This window comes from Rhincodon typus, chromosome 1 (assembly GCF_021869965.1).
Source record: "Rhincodon typus isolate 14 chromosome 1, sRhiTyp1.1, whole genome shotgun sequence".
Lineage (NCBI taxonomy): Eukaryota > Metazoa > Chordata > Chondrichthyes > Orectolobiformes > Rhincodontidae > Rhincodon > Rhincodon typus.
Window position 1 is genome coordinate 62,746,376 of NC_063332.1, and position 16,466 is coordinate 62,762,841.

Here is a 16,466-nt window from a genome sequence, read left to right on the forward strand (position 1 = left end):
CTCCCCCATACACCTACACCGACACCCTCAACTCCTCCACATGCCCACCCCACCCTATACCTGTAACCCTGCATCCCCCATGGCTTACCCACCTAATATACACATCCCTGGACACATGGCCAGTCTACCTAACCTGCACATCTTTCAGTTGTGGGAGGAAATTGGGGCACCAGGAGGAACCCCACGCAGACACAGGCAGAATGTACAAACTCCATACAGACAGTCACCCAAGGCTGGAATCGAAACTGGGTCCCTGGCACTTTGAGGCGCTGTGCCACCCTTATATTATCAAATCAGTATTGTATTTGTTTCTGATGTAATTCAAATTAACATCAACCTCAATTCTTTAAGACAGTTCTATTTATGTCTAATCATGTCTTCTCTTGTAGAAGAGTCTAGGATGAGAGGCAAAGTCTCAGAGTAAAGGGTTACCCATTTTAAGACATTATAAAAATCAAATGGCAAAATATCGAAATGAAGAGCAAATAGGAAGTAGGCACAGAAACAGAAATTGCTAGTGAAACTTAGCAGGTCTAGCAGCATCTGTGGGGAGAAAGCAGAGTTAACGTTTTGAGTCCAGTGACTCCATCAGAACAATCACTACGCCAACCAACCTGCTGAGTTTCACCAGCAATTTCATTTTACATTTCAGATCTACAACATCTGCGGTTCTTTGTTTTATTTAAGGAGTAGACACCATGGATTTTAGAAAGAAATGCTCATGGTTGAAAAATCTGATTAGTTCTTTGAAGAGATAAATGAGGGTGTTGCGCTGGATATGGCCAACATCATTTTATGACAGTTGTTTCACAAAAAAAAACCCTCTGGAAAACAACTGGAAAAGATTAATGAATGTGATGTTACAAGATATGATGCAAAATTGAATTCAGTAACTAGGTACAAGGGACGATGCAAAATGGGAGTTGACAGTAGCTTCCCAGAATATTCGGAGTGGGGAATGGTGTTGTACAGGGTTGCTACTGCACTTCCTTGTCTACACATTGCCAAAGATGAAGGCATAACAATAATAATTGTAAGGATCAAAGCAAGCAAAAAGGATGCATTGATAAGAGAATAAAATGAGCATAAAAATAGATTGCTTTTATGGAATAGGTGCCAGAATCCTATGCAAAGGCAATAGTTACATCACATCATGCGATCACAGACCCAAGCTCAAAAGTCAGGAATAAGTTTGCCTCCTGGGTCATCTGACAACTCATCAGTTAATATTTGACATGAGGCAGGACTTCTGCTCCCACCAAGGGGGCATTCATGTCTGTGAGAGCTGTCAGCCATGTGACTATCATCTTGACTAGGTCACTACTGGGACCACAGGCACTCCCCGAAGAAAGCAGCCGTTGGTTCAGACTTAATCTTAGATTTCAACAGGGCAAAACTGACAGGTCCTAGCCTGGGGGATGGGGGAGGGGTGGGAGAGAGCAGTTGTGGCTGGGTGACAGAGGAGAAAAGTAAGTGGAGAAGCTGCCTTTGGGGGCCTTCTCTTAGCCGTAGGATACCCAATCAGACAGACAGGCAGACATGCGCACACGGACACATTCCCTTCATACACTCCCTGACCAGCAATCTGGTAACCTGGGCATCTGGCTCTGTATGCTGCAGGTAAAATACCAATGGCAATAGGAGGAGGCACTCAGATGGCCATTTAATGGCTGAGTGATACCCAATACAAACCCTTCTCTGGGTAATATACCAGTAAGGTGGGTAAGTGATGATCATGGTGCTGGCCTTACCAGTATAACATCAAATTTTACCACCCCCACTCCTCCCATTGTCTGCTGAACCACCCCAGTGACATGTAAAATTTTGGCCACAAAGTCAGGATGTATAAATAAGTACTTTTTAGTTAAAACTGGGTAACTATTATACTTGAATATGGGAAAGGTTGGATTCTGTGAAAGAACAGAAGCAGTTGAAGTTTGAGGTTCACAAGACATTAAAAGTAGCTTCTAAAGTGTATAATATAGCTCATCCAATCCTGACTGTTATTTCAAGAGGTCTCTTCTGAAAAATTTAAATAGCTATATAGGCTATTATGTATTTAATGGCATAATTTGAATGTGTAAAGAAATTTATCATTACCCTGATGACTTTCAACACTCTAAATTGCATGTCACCGGTGCAAATCTGAATTTATCTCATTTGTATTTCCAGTCTGTTCAATGGTTAAAGTGGAGTGTCTACCTATGGAAGAAAAAGAAATTCTAATCAAGAAAACAGACAAATGTTTGTTCTGATGCATTTGTAATTAAGGGAATAAACTATCTTTTGATTTCATTAGAATTTAAATCAGACATGGTTTATAGTAGATAGAGGGGGCCAGGTGGTATAATCAGCTCTGCCAAATGATAGATCTAAAGACTATTTTAACAATGAATTCTCTCCATCTTCCGATAAAGCATTGCTTTTTACAGATTAGAAAAACATCAATTTTCATGACGTGAGAACACACTTGAGAGTAAATATAGCAATTGAAAGCCAACCTAGATGCTTTAACAACTGAGAAAGATCTTGAACATAAGTTGATTCCACTTTATCAGAACGAATAAATAATCAAATTGGATGTGGATCACCCATAAGCAGTGGAAGAAAATCAGATTGAGCTATAGCAAAGAATTGCAAAGGAAAGGGTAGATGATGGTGCCAATAAGTTAGATTGTTGTAGAGTGGAAATTACTTAGAACAGTTCCCAACCAGCAACAGAAATTAAAAGTGAGTGTAAATAGATATATATTACATCATATATCTGTATAAAGACTATATAGGGACCAAATAGTGAACAGACAACAAGAAGGGATACAGTCAGGTATGTTTCAACTGCAGAGAAGAATACGATGATGAGTATGATGCCAAAATGTTTGATTCGTACGCAGAATGAATGTTTTAGATGTAGTTCCAGTAGGCAAGAACATAATAAGCTTGCTGTATGCTGACTACGTAGTGTGACTTGCAGAATCAGAATACTTTCTACAAAATATCATAGATCGTGTAAAATCTGGAAAATTAGAATATAGATTTTATGAACACCAAAAACTAAACAATGATGGAACGAATATATTAGAAAGAGCTAGAGTGAAGATTGAAGAGGATTGTTTCACACTGAAGAAAGTAGATTGGTTTGTGTATTTAGGACAACTGATACAAGAGGATGGTCAATGCAATACCAATTTAGAGAAAGGATAGAGGTAGGCAGAAGTAATTTTCCGAACATGAAGGGATATGTTAACAAGAAAACTGAAGCTTGTGGCGAGGGAAAGACTCATAAGATGCTACATTCTAAAACTTTGCCATACGCCTCTGTAACCTGGTCAATAAGTAAAGCTCTGTGGAAAACAATAGAGACTTTGAAATATGATTGCTAAGACTTTTGATAAAGTTTCCCTTTTCTGAACTTAAGAATAATGAAGAGATGTTTGAAATTGAAAAGGCTAAAAGAAATCTAAAAGAGTGACTTCCAGAAAAGAGAATGTCACTATTTTAGCCATTTGATTTGAGCTGAAAATCTACACAGGTATCTTCCAGAGGGGACCAGAAGGAGGGATTGACCTCGGCATTGTTGGATCATGGATGTCACAGAGCACTTGCAGATGAGCTACGATAAACAGACGAACAGATCTCCCATAGGAATAGCTATAAGCAACAGGAGCAGCAAAGTTGTATGCTCATTTTAAATACTCAAAATAACTTCAATATATGTGGCACTTAGCCCCATTCTTCATAGCTAAATGTATCCTTCAAAAACTCATCCAGCTAAATCAGGCACTTCATTAAGTCAGCTGGTATAATTATGTTAACTTCCATTTCAGCTAGATACAGTAAAATTACTAAATACCACTGGAGAAAATTAGTTATAGACCTATTAGAGTTAATGATTCATAAATCATACCCCTCACAGTCAGTTCTTGATATTACCTACCCCAAGCATCTAGTCTGCAATAAACTATGGGGTTGTCTATAGCCTTGCATATCACACCTGCATGCCAAAGATAATTACAGAACTAAAACAAAAAGGAGACTAGAACAATAATAATGAGGATAATCTGTAAAAGCATTTCTACAGTTTAAAGTGACAACCAGTATTAGAAATATTTTTAATTCAACATGGCTTTGAAACCAAAATGGATTAAGTTGATGTTACCTTTGAGTATTTACCTGTAATGATATGATCATTATAGTCACTGATGTTTGGCATTTCTGTTTTCAATCAGAAAATTATTTGCATTGAACAGATTAATGTGATTACAATTTAGAAAAAGATCAGAGGTCCCACTGTTGATTAATATCCAATAATTCCTGCCGCAAATTGCTACATGGGACAGTCTGGTGAGAATATCCCCACTGCTAATTAAGGTGTTAGCATTTACTGCCTGAGCTCACATGTACTGGGGAGTACTTGGAAGTCTACTGAAACATGAATCATTGCCTTCACAAAACAAAGGCTGAAAGTCAAATCAGTGCCAAAGACAGGAGTCGAAGGCAAACCTTAAGATGGTGGGTACTCCATCTTTAAAATGGCTCAGTTGGGAGCTTTTAAGCCAAGATTAGCAGTTTCTGCCAAGTTAATTTACAGTGATTTTAATAATTACTCAGGTAACATTCACATACTTTTTAGCAGCTGGCCAAAGTAGTACTGGATTAGTAAATCTGCAGTTCATCCTCTGATCCACAGAGAGAGAGAAAAAAACAAAGAATTGCTGCACACAGACTGCTCTTTTATTTAGCAACTGTTAATTGAAAAGCTAATATGTTCTATTCTTTCCCCAAGGCTTTGAATTTTTCGAAACCAGTGCCAAGGATAACATTAATGTAAAGCAAACATTTGAACGGCTTGTTGATATAATCTGTGAGAAGATGTCGGAAAGCTTGGACACAGACCCTACTGTTGCTGCAGGAAAACAAAACACAAAACTCACAGAGAATCCTCCTCCACAGCAACAAAACTGCGGATGTTAGTGACTTGATCATAGACATATGGAAGAAATCAAATTGTGTCTAAAGATTAGTCCTTAGTTATTAGTCCATGAAAATGTTACTGTGTGGCCTCTATATAATATTAAACAAACCAATCTATATTTATTTTTTGCTAATCTGTGCACAGCACTGTTTCCCAAGACCTCTTGCATTAAAACTGACTTATCCAATCTTTATTTATATTGGTATTGGTTATGCAATTTTCTGTAGATTCAAGGTTTATGTGACTGTTAAGAGGAACAGTGGGTTCCTACATTAAGTGTACTATATTTCTAAATTTCTTAGATCTCCCTGCTTACTAGATTTATGTGGCCTTCCAAGCATTCCCTCAATGATGAATTAATGATAAACACCTTATCCTCAGTCTGCACAAAACTGTGAATTCAGTAACAAAATGTATGCATTTAACTTACTCGAAGTTAGTTTGAATATTTGAATGAGTATTCTGTGTACAGTAGTAAATACTCATACATTACTTTTAGGAGGAATTAGCAATGTGAGGTTTCCTTGATCCATAATAAGTATTTGAAAAAAAAAGCTGTGCAAGATATTTGCAAGCAGCCTCAAGCGACAGTCAGCTATCACATTCATATCAATACATTGCCTGTTTATATTGACACAACAAATACAATGTATAACTTGCAGAATCAGGTCCTGATTTTCAGAGCCACGTCCGGTAAGCCATTTCACAAATCAAAGAGTGAGATACAGCTCTAATGACACATGAAACAGTGTTCAAAGATGTTCAGCCAGTTCACTGGATCTCGAGGATACTTGAAAGACTTGAAACTGAGTTGCTAAAATGTTATGAGAAAGCAGATGTTACTGACACGCCTTCATAACATTAAATATTATTCACCAGAGTGCACATTTCCAGAGACCTGTCCTTCTAGACACAGTGTAAGTTAGACAGTTGGAACCTGCAGTGTAACTTTGGTTTTGGTAACTGTCGTTTCCAGTCCCCAGCTACCTGTTTCAGACCAGCCTCATTTGTAATTTACCACCGGTAGAATTAGGTTTATTGTCACACATAATCACATGAGTACAGCAAAAAGTTTACAAAGTTGCCACTTATGGTGCCATCTTAGGGACAAAGGTACCTGAGTACAGATTCCTAGGAATACATTAGAAAGATAAAGAAATAAGAAGTTCAGCATTACAGACCTTCCGAGCAGAGAGGACAGAGCAGACAAGTCCGCGCTGGCCTCTAGTGCAGGTCGGACTTCACCACCAGTCCAGGCTGGGCCTCACCTCCAGTCCAAGCCAGGCCTCACCTCCAGTCCAAGCCAGGCTGGGCCTCACCTCAAGGCTCTCGAGGCTGGGAGTCCGCACTGACTTCACCCTGGACATCGCTGATGCCACGCAAGGACGGGAGGTAAGAAGAAAAAAACACGAAAAGAGAAAAAAAGAAAAGAAACCAACAGAGTGGATGAGCTCTGCCTCAGGAGTTCTACTCCCCCGCCATCTTGGAGATATTTTGTAGTTTGTTGTAGAAGGAATATAGATCTCTATCCACTGAGAATTTTCATAATATTCAAGATTCTTCTTAAAAACGTATTGACAGTTTACCATTCCCTTGGTAGCTCAAAAATCTCAGAAGAGTGTTTTTCCAGCATTTAGGCCACATAAGTAAACTAATTACAGAAATAACTATTTTTAGCTGCAGAAAATGATGTATTATGTAATGTGTAATATTAGCTGTAACAAGAGTTATCTTTCTGGTGTCTGAATTTTTATTTTTATCTGATGGAAGAAATTGTAAAATGGTGCATAGGTGCTGAAGTAATCTGCGTTTTATATTTTTGTGTAGCCTCTATTGAGGGACAATAGGCCAATAAGTGCAATATTTCAGAATATATAGTGCATCTCTAATTCAATGCAGATATCTGTGCAAAGTTACATACTATAGGACTTGAAGTCAAAGACATTTTAGTATCAAATCAGCTTTCACTTCAAATTTGAGCAGTCAGTTATCTAGCCATTTGCAAATCACTGATACGTTAGACAAGCATCTTTAACAAGATGACATTTAGCTTCCATCATTTAAATCTTTTGGAAAAAAGATACAAAAATGCAATGTTCAGAATTTCCTCACTGTAAAGCATATGAGTGAATTCAAATTGTTTTCTTAAGGTTTCCCACAACTCATCTGCCAAATAAATAAGTGGGAGGACCTCATGAAAATTCACCCATTGTGTATTTGTGGAATAAAACTAAACTTTATTCAAATTGAACAGGTAAGAAAACATTCTAAAGATAGTTAAATATCCATTCACTAAAAATCAGCTATGTATAATATCATAGAGCAAATGCTTAAGGGAGTCCACTTGATTAATCCTTTACCATTAATCTCTATCTAGTCCCTCCATGGTCATGCCTAACTGCCTCGCAAATGACTTGAATGATCTTGCTTTCACACTCCATTTCAAACATTGAAAACTTTTGAATGATAAGGAATTTCCTAGCATCTGTCTTAAAGTTCCATTTCACCAGTAAGCATCTGTTTCCCTTGACCTACTTTTGTAGTGCAGATTTTGGGCATGTTTTTTCTACATTTTGTATTCCCTTTTACAACTCGATAAGATTCTATTCACACACCTCCATTCAGAGTTGAAGAGCCTACATTTCTGCAGTTTTTCCTCATAAATCTGTCCTCTGACACAAGGGATATACCTCATAGCTGTTCGGTGCCTCCAGGAATTGAATATATTTCACGTGTAGATACCAAATCAAGCCCTGGATATGATATACTAGAGCCAGTATCTGCTAGCATGGCGTGTGATTTGCGGATCCTCAGAGACATGTTGGTCTTGTGTAAATGTATGTGATACTATGTAAAGTTATTTTGAAAAATACAGTTTGCCTGTGTAGCAAAGGTATTGAATATGTGTGATGTCTTCAGTGACCATTTTTTGTGAAGAGTGCCAGGAAAATTATTTCTCTGTGTGAATGTATATTGAACTGTGTGTATGAATAGGTTTCTGATTGTGTGAAATTTCATTTTAGTACACACTCCTCATTGACCTTGAAGTCTTAATTGTGTTGTTGACAAACAATAAGAAATGGGTATGTTGTACAGTAGTGATCTGTTAATTTTTTTCTGGGATCGAGCAGTACTGTGAGTTATACAGTAGGTATTTGTTGCTGAGACTGATGGAATAAAACTCTCCTCTAACTGTTGACTTTCAGATTCCCTATAAAATAACTTTTGACCATTTTAATACCGTTCCTATTAGACATGATACAAAACCAATACTAACATACAAACACAAAAGGAAGGCAGAAAATAAAAAGTAAAACCACACTGCTGACACTTCTGTGTTTGGGACTCAACCATTTTACTGGGATAGAGCAAAAAGAGATTTGTTGTGTATATATTGTGCTATGCCTGACTTATGGCTTAATGCTGACACTAGGCATCCAAAGTGAAACAAAAATTGCACTCCTCTTATAAATATCCCTTCCCTTTCCTTGTACAAAATTATTTATTTTTTTGTCATTGCTGAACTTGAATTCTACATCTTTTGATCATCTGGAGCTGTAATTAAAATGAGATAGTATGGTGCAGGTAGATGAGTAAGTATCATAACGGGAACAGTCCAACCTGAACATAGTTTATTATTAAATAAAAGTTTACAGATATTGTGCAGACTGGAGATACAGAGGCCAATATTTACTGAGGCCTTTCTGGTGGACAACTTGAAACTGAACTGCCACATTTGTACATTCTACAAAGTCTACCACTGCCTTCTATATATTCGTTCAAGCTTGCAAGTTTTATTATCTATGTAATTATCCCAGTTACTAAAATAAAACCCTCTTCAACACAACTTATCCCCCACCCCGGATCATGCTTACTGCCTGTGAAAGCTTGGTGAGGTGGTGTCATATAGACCTATTGAAAACAGCTGTTTGATCAATGTTGTAATCCCTTTATATAAACATCAAAATAAAAAAATTATGTTGTTGTCTAAACCTGAAGGTTATGTAGGTGCATATTTTACCTCTGTTGTTAGAATTTGTAATCTATAGACTGTACAGTAGACCAGGTATTTTGTGTTTGTCCGTGAAAAATGTAAATGAATGTGTGTTTGAAAGGAAAATAAACTTGCAGAGACTATATCAATCACATTGATATTTTAATGTTGCTCCATGTTTATCTCCCAACTATGAGATTATCACTCAGAAATTATTGTTAGCAATATTAGCTTGAACAAACTTATTTGCCATTTCTTTGAGTATCATTTTATGACAGAATGTACACATTTTAATGAGCTGGCGACTATACTAAACCAACAACCAGAGCTTCAGACAAATGGAGTGAGGACTTCTCCGCTAATGCAACAGATTTTCAATTCAGACAAAAATTTATTTCATAGACTAGTTAGCGGTATTTATTGGAATGCACACTGCATTCAGTGGGATCACTTATTTCTAAACTATTTTTGACAATTCAATTTTTTTGTGTGAACAGCAAGCATAGAATTTGCTTGTAGAAAACATTCATGGTTTAACAAAGCTTATCAATGTTCCCTACTTTGAGGTCTGACACCAGGGAGATGATAAGTTGACTGATATTTTCGCTGTGACCCAGGTGATGTTCTGGGGACCCAGGTTCGAATCCCACCATGGCAGATGGTGGAATTTGAATTCAATAAAAAATCTGGAATTAAGAATCTGATGATGACTGTGAATCCATTATGGATTGCTGAGGAAAAACCCATGTGGTTCACTAAAGTCCTTTGGGGAAGGAAACAACCATCCTTACCTTATCTGACCTACATGTGACTCCAGACCTACAGCAATGAGGTTGACTCTTAACTGCCCCCTGGACAATTAGGAATGTGCAATAAATATTGGCATAGCCAGCGATGTCCTCATCTAATGAATGAATAAAAAATAATGGAATTTCTGCCTGTTACAAATTTGGCACTAACTGTACATCAGTTTCCAGGGTTGGGGTTTATTCCATGGCAATCAACAGGGTCTGGAAGAACAGGCAAAAGGAGGACCACAAGACAAGCAATGAGCAGCACCCAGAAGAAAAGTCAAGCAGAGGACATCTGAGGGTGAGCTTTGACAAATTCCAATAGATTGGATCCAGGGCACTTACCTTGCAGTAACAGTGAGACAGTAGGTGATTCTGATGGCTGTTGCTTCACCAGATTAGGAAATAAAATCAGTGACAACATGGGAAAGTCATGAGTTGTTTGTTTGGTGAATAACCAGGCTATTAGGAATTCTTTATTGGGAATTTATCAGTACCAGTAATGTTTTTAAAATTTGCTTATGGGAATTGGGTGTCTCTGGCTAGGTCAGGATTTATTGTCCAACCATAATTGAACAGAAAGCAGTTAGGAGTCAACCACATTGCTGTGGGTTTTGTATCATGTAATCCAGACCAGGTAAGGATGGCAGATGTCCTTTCCTACAGGATATTAGTGAAAATCAGACAGGTTTTTGCAACAGTTGACAGTAGTTACATGGTATCCATCATGCCAGTGTATTCCAAATGTTTTATTTAATTCAAATTTCACCATCCACCCTGGTGGATTTAAATCCATGTCCTCATTATGGGCGGCACAGTGGCTCAGTGGTTAGCACTGCAGCCTCACAGCGCCAGGGACCTGGTTTGATTCCACATTGGATAACTTACTGGAGTTTGCACATTCTCCCCATATCTGCATAAGTTTCTTCTGGGTGCTCCAGTTCCCTTCCACAATCCAACAATGTGCAGGTTAGGTGGATTGGCCATTGTAAATTGCCCGTACTGTCCAGGGATGTGCAGGCTAGGTGGATTAACTATAAGAAACGTGGAGTTAGAGGGATGGGGTAGGTCTGATGCTCTTTGGAGGATCTTTGTGGACTTGATGAGCCGAATGACTGCTTCCACACAGTAGGGATTCTATGGGAATCAGAACATCGACCCAGCACATAGATTACTAGCCCAGTGACAGTACTATTACACCATTACCTGTCTTGAGTTTATCAGTAGTTGTGATGTTTAATAAGTGAAGTAAAGTTAGGGCGTGGCAGGGTAGCAAAGTCATGTGAAAAGCATTTTTTTTATTCATTCACAGGACATGGGCATCGCCGACTAAAGACTCCAGGTCTAGAGTCTGGAGTCACTTTGGTGCATCTGCATGCTTGAGAGCTACATGCAAAGTACATTCACAGAGGTGGCTACACCACTAATGAGGAAAATGGAGACAGAAAGGGAAATGGTGGCAACCAGGCTGTCCCAGGAGAAACAAGCAAGTCGTGTAGGAATCCTCTAAAATATCGCTCACTAATCACTTGTATTGGATACAGTTAAGGTTCATCGGAGAATAGGCAGAGAGCCATGTTTGTGCCACCACGGACAGCTCAGCTGGATAGGACGGGTAAAGGAAAAGTTAAAGAATAGTATTATTCAGGGTTTTGAGAGTCGGGGAAACTGGCAGGCTTTTTTTTTGGCCTTAGATGTGACTCCAAGATAGTACGTTGCCTACCTGGTGCCAAGGTCAAAGATATTGTGAAATGACTTCAAGAGGCTATATACAGGTGGAGATGAACAGCCAGAGATCATGATCTACATTAGTGCCAATGACTTAAGTAGAAAAGGAGATGAGGACTTGAAAGCAGATTTCAGGGAGTTATGAAGAAGATTGAAAAGCAGAACACCTAAAACAGTAATCTCAGGGTTGCTTCTAGTCTCTCAGACTAAGTAGTATAGAATAGGAGATTAGAAACATGGAGAAACACAACAGTTTTGACAGCATTTGTGAAAAGTGAAACAGAATTAACATTTCAAGTCCAGTATGATTCTTCTTCAGAACTGAAAAGGCTGGAAAATCATGTTTTTTATGTTGTAGAAGGAAGGGGAAAAGGAGCAAGTGAGACAGATTGTGAGGGTGCTCAGAGCAAAAGTCAAAGGCTGTGATAATGATGATAAAGGAGTGACAGAGATGTATAATAGGTATAAATGTTAGCTGTGAAAAGGATGGAATGGACCTGCTATGCTGAGAACAAAGGCAAAACACACTGAGGTTGAGTAGGGAGACAGAAACCCGAGGGCAGGTTCAGATCAGAAAAATTCAAACTGGGAATGGGAGACAGAATATTAGTGAGTAATTTTGAAAAACAGAAGAAGCAAAGATAAAAAAAAAATGCACAGCATGGGAACTTAGCTGTGATATGTGAATGGAAGGATCAGAGCAAATAAAGCCAATGAGCTGAGGGCACAGATAGACAGCAATATAATGTAAACCTGACTTAAAGAGGAGGAAAAATGACAGCTCAAAATCACTGAATACAACTTGCAGGCAGGACGGGAAGGGGATGAAAAAGGTGAGGAATCTATTACTGTGGTATGTGGGGATGATATATTAATTGAATCATCAAATGAGGCCATATAGATTGAGCTCAGAAATAAATGATGGTGTCTATGCTTCTTGGATTGACTATAACATACCCACTTAATGTGAAGGAGATGAGAGAGCACATCATTAGAGTCATGCAGTCATACAGCATGGAAACAGATCCTTCGGTCCAACCAGTCAATGCTGACCATCTTCCCAAACTAAACTAATCCCACCCACCTGTGCTTGGCCCATATCCCTCCAAACCTTTCCTAGTCATGAACTTATCCAAATGTCTTTTAAACATCATACAGATATTTCTGTTGTAACGTGTGTTTTGTTAATGCGAATTGGCTGTAATGTGATTGATGAATAGTGGACAATGTTTGGATAATGCAAACTTCCTACTGTACAGTATAGTGATTTTCTATAGGGAATTCCCTATAACGCAATTTTCAATGGTGATATTCTATAGCGCGAGGTCACACAAGAACGCAACCATCATATTACGGGAGAACTACCTGTAAATGTGTCTGCATCTATTACTTTCTCTGGCAATTCATTCCATACATGAACCACTCTGTAAAAAAGTTGCCCCTCGTCCTTCTTAAATCTTTGTCTCACCTTAAAAATATGTCCCCCACTCTAGGGAAAAGACCCTTGTCATTCACCATATCTATGCCCCTCATGATTTTATAAGATCACCCCTCAACGTCCTATGTTATATGTCGCAAATTTCTGATTGCAGACATAATAAGACAATAGTTGCAGACTTCAGCCACCCTAATATTAACAGGGAATCAAACAACGTAAAAGGCAAAGAGGCAACAAAATTCTTGAACTGCAGACAAGATAATTCTAAGAAGCCCAATGAAAGGGGGCACAATTTGAGATTTAGTCTTAGCAAATGAAGCTGGGCAAGTTATTGAAGTAGCAGTAGATGATCATTTTAGTGACAGTGAACATTATAACATTAAATTTAGCACCATTATGGCAAAGGAAGGAGATAAGACAGGAGTAAAATTGCTAAATTAGGGGAAAAACACAGGGGAAAGAAACAAATTTTAAAGAGCTGATCGGTGATCTGGCGAAAGTGGAGTGGATACAGTACTTGAAGGAAATTAGTGACAAATCAGTGGAAGGCATTCCAAGGCGAGATTCAATGAGCAGTGTAGACTTACTGACACAAAGGATAGAGCCGGTACTGCTGAGTTTAACACCCACTGGTTATCCAGAACATACGGGATCAGAAAATCAGAAAAATAGAGTTTTTGAAAGGCAAAAGTTCTTAAAGTTGCTGCTGAAAGTCTAGAGGAGTCTAGAAAGCGCAGGAGTGAAGTTTAAACTAGGAAAGCAATGAGAATATATGACAAAATATTGGCACTTTAGATCAAAGAAATCTCTTTGATGTTTTATCAACATTTTAACAACAAAAGGAAAACAAAGTAAAGGGTAGGACCTGTCAGAAATGTACAAAGTAACATTTGCATGGAAGCAGAAGATGCGGGTAGGATTCTTAAAGTCATGGAATTATAAAATCATAAAGTGCAAAAGAGACCCTGCAGCTCATCAAATCAGCATTGACAAAGAAAACTATTCGAAATTTGCACTAATCTCACTTTCCGGCTCTTGGCCCATTGTGTTGAACGGTATGACATTTAAAGTGCTCATCCAAGTACTTTTTAAAATTTGTGAGGTTTCCTACCTCAACTACCCTTCCAGGCAGTACATTCTAGCTCTGCACATGACCTTCTGGGTGAAAAAAGCTTTCCTTAATTCCCCTGTAAACCTCTTGCCCTAATGACCCTTGTTATTACCATCTTAACAAAGGGGAACGGCTATTTCCTATCCACCCTGTGCATGCCCGGCAGCTTAACCACCCCATCAGGTATGTGCCCCACCCTCCAGCCTTCTTTTGCAACCTGAGCCTATCCACCCTCTCTTCACAGCGAAACTGCTCCCTCCAAGGCACATCCTGATGAATCTCTCTGCACCCTGTCTAGTGTGATCACAGTCTTCCTATTGTGCGGTGACCAGAACTACACACAGTAGTCCAGCTGTGGCTAAATAAACTGCTCTACAGCTCCAACATGACCTCCCTTCTCATATAATCTATGCCGCGACTGATAAAGGCAAGTGCCCCATTTGCCTTCTTAACCACCTCATTAACCAGCCCTGCCAACTTCAGGGACCTGTGACAAGCACCATAAAATCATTATGTGAGTCTGAGCTTCCGGGTGTGCTACCATTCATTGAGTACTCCTTTCTCATGTTACTTCTTACAAAGAGCATCACTTCACACTTCGCAGGGTTAAATTCCATCCATCACTGGTCTGCCAATCTGACCAAATTATCCACATTCTCCTGTAAATTAAGAACTTCTGTCAACCACCCACCAATCTTAGTGTTATCCTCCAGCTTACTTATCATTCACCCCACATTTTCTTCTATATTATTTATACATATCATGAACAATGAAGGATCCAGCACTGATCCCTGTGGCACATCACTGGACACTGACCTCCAGTCACACAAACAGCCTTCTACTGCCTCTCTCAATCTCCTATCACAAAGCTAACTTTGGATGTAACTTGCCAAGTTACCCTGGATCCCATGTGCTTTTCCCTTCTTTGCCAATTTCCCGTATGGGGCCTTGTCAAAGGCTTTGCTAAAATCATATAAAATACTATTCTCATCTACACCGCTGGTCACCTCATTGAAAAGTGTAATCAAATTTGTTAGGCATGACCTCCCTCTGACAAAGCCAGCTGACTATCCCTGATTAAACCTTGCCTCTGCGAGTGGAGATCAATTCTCTCCTTCAGAAATTTCTTTATTAGGTTCTCTTGCACTGCTGGTCTGTAATTACTGGGTTTAGCTACACCAACCTTTTCACAAAAATGGAACCACATTTGCTTTCCTGCAGCCCTCTGGCATCTCTCCTATGGCCAAAGAGGAATTAAAGATTTTGGTCAGAGCTCCTGTAATTTCCTCCCTTGTCTCGCACGGCAGTATGAGATACAACACATCTAGAACTGGGAATTTGACCACTTTTAATCCCACTAAAACCTCCAACACCTCCTCATCCTCTATGCCAAACTGCTCAAGAACTTCACAGTCTCTTTTCCCATAAAGGTAAAGTCACCAGCATCCAGAGAACTTTAATGAGTTCTTTTTGCCTCTGTCTTCACAAAGGACAGGAATAATACAGACATTCTAGTTAAAGAGAACTGTGAAGTACTAGACACAATAAGGTTAATGAAAAGGAAAGAGTACAAGAGGGGCTGACGTCCTTGAAGGTGGTTATAATAGTAGGGCCAAATAGATTGCATCCAAAGCTGTTAAAGAAAGTCAGGGTCAAATAACATGCTCTGAGGAGCATTTTCTAATTCTCAGTAGATAAAAGTGAGGTCTAAGAAGATCGGAGGTGTGTAAATGTTGTCTAGTTGTTAAAGTGTGTGATTGATTGGCTAAATAGTTTAGGCCAGTTAATCTGACCTCAGCGATGTGAATCAATTCTGAGAAACAGGATAAGCTGTAACTTAGAAATGCACAGATTAATCAGGGATAGTCAGCATGATTTTGTTAAGGCCCTATGTGGCAGACTGATTAGAAAAGCAAAATCCAATGGGCTACAGGAAATGTTACAAGTTGGATCCAACATTGGATGACTGACAGGAAACAAATGGCAGTGGTCAATAGATGTTACTTCAAATTTGAAGTGGTTTCCATTGAAATTTTGTAAGGATCACTGCTGGATCCCTTCTTATTTATTGCTTATTAATTATTTGGTAAATACAAGGGACATGTGAGATTAGGAAATTTGTAGGTGACACAAAAATTGGCCATGCAGTTGATTGTGATGAGGATGGCTATCGACTCCAGAATAATATTACTGGCTTGGCTGAGTGGATGGAAAAGTAGCAAATGGAATTCAGACAAATGTGAGGTTATGCATTTGGGGAGGGCAAACAAATCAAGGGACTGCTCAATGAAAGAGAGAGATTTCAGTGAGTAGAGGAAGTGAGAGACTTTAAAGTACATGCTCATAAGTCCATGAAGCTGGCAGGACAGGTAAATGATTTGGTAAAGAAAGCATGTGGCATGTTTTCATTTATTGAGTTTGATTTGAATACA

General features: G+C 38.9%; 1 protein-coding gene across 2 annotated transcripts in view; it reads left to right on the plus strand.

Annotated features, from left to right (window-relative positions):
• rab3c (RAB3C, member RAS oncogene family) overlaps window positions 1–9,115 on the plus strand; it is a 162,924-nt gene extending 153,809 nt beyond the window's left edge. For both annotated transcript variants that reach the window (XM_048601837.1, XM_048601827.1), the window contains exon 5: window positions 4,784–9,115. In XM_048601837.1, the coding sequence (XP_048457794.1) occupies window positions 4,784–4,971 (188 nt within the window). In that variant the 3' untranslated portion in view covers window positions 4,972–9,115. The remainder of the gene's footprint in view (window positions 1–4,783) is intronic.
• The last annotated feature ends 7,351 nt before the right edge of the window (window positions 9,116–16,466 follow it).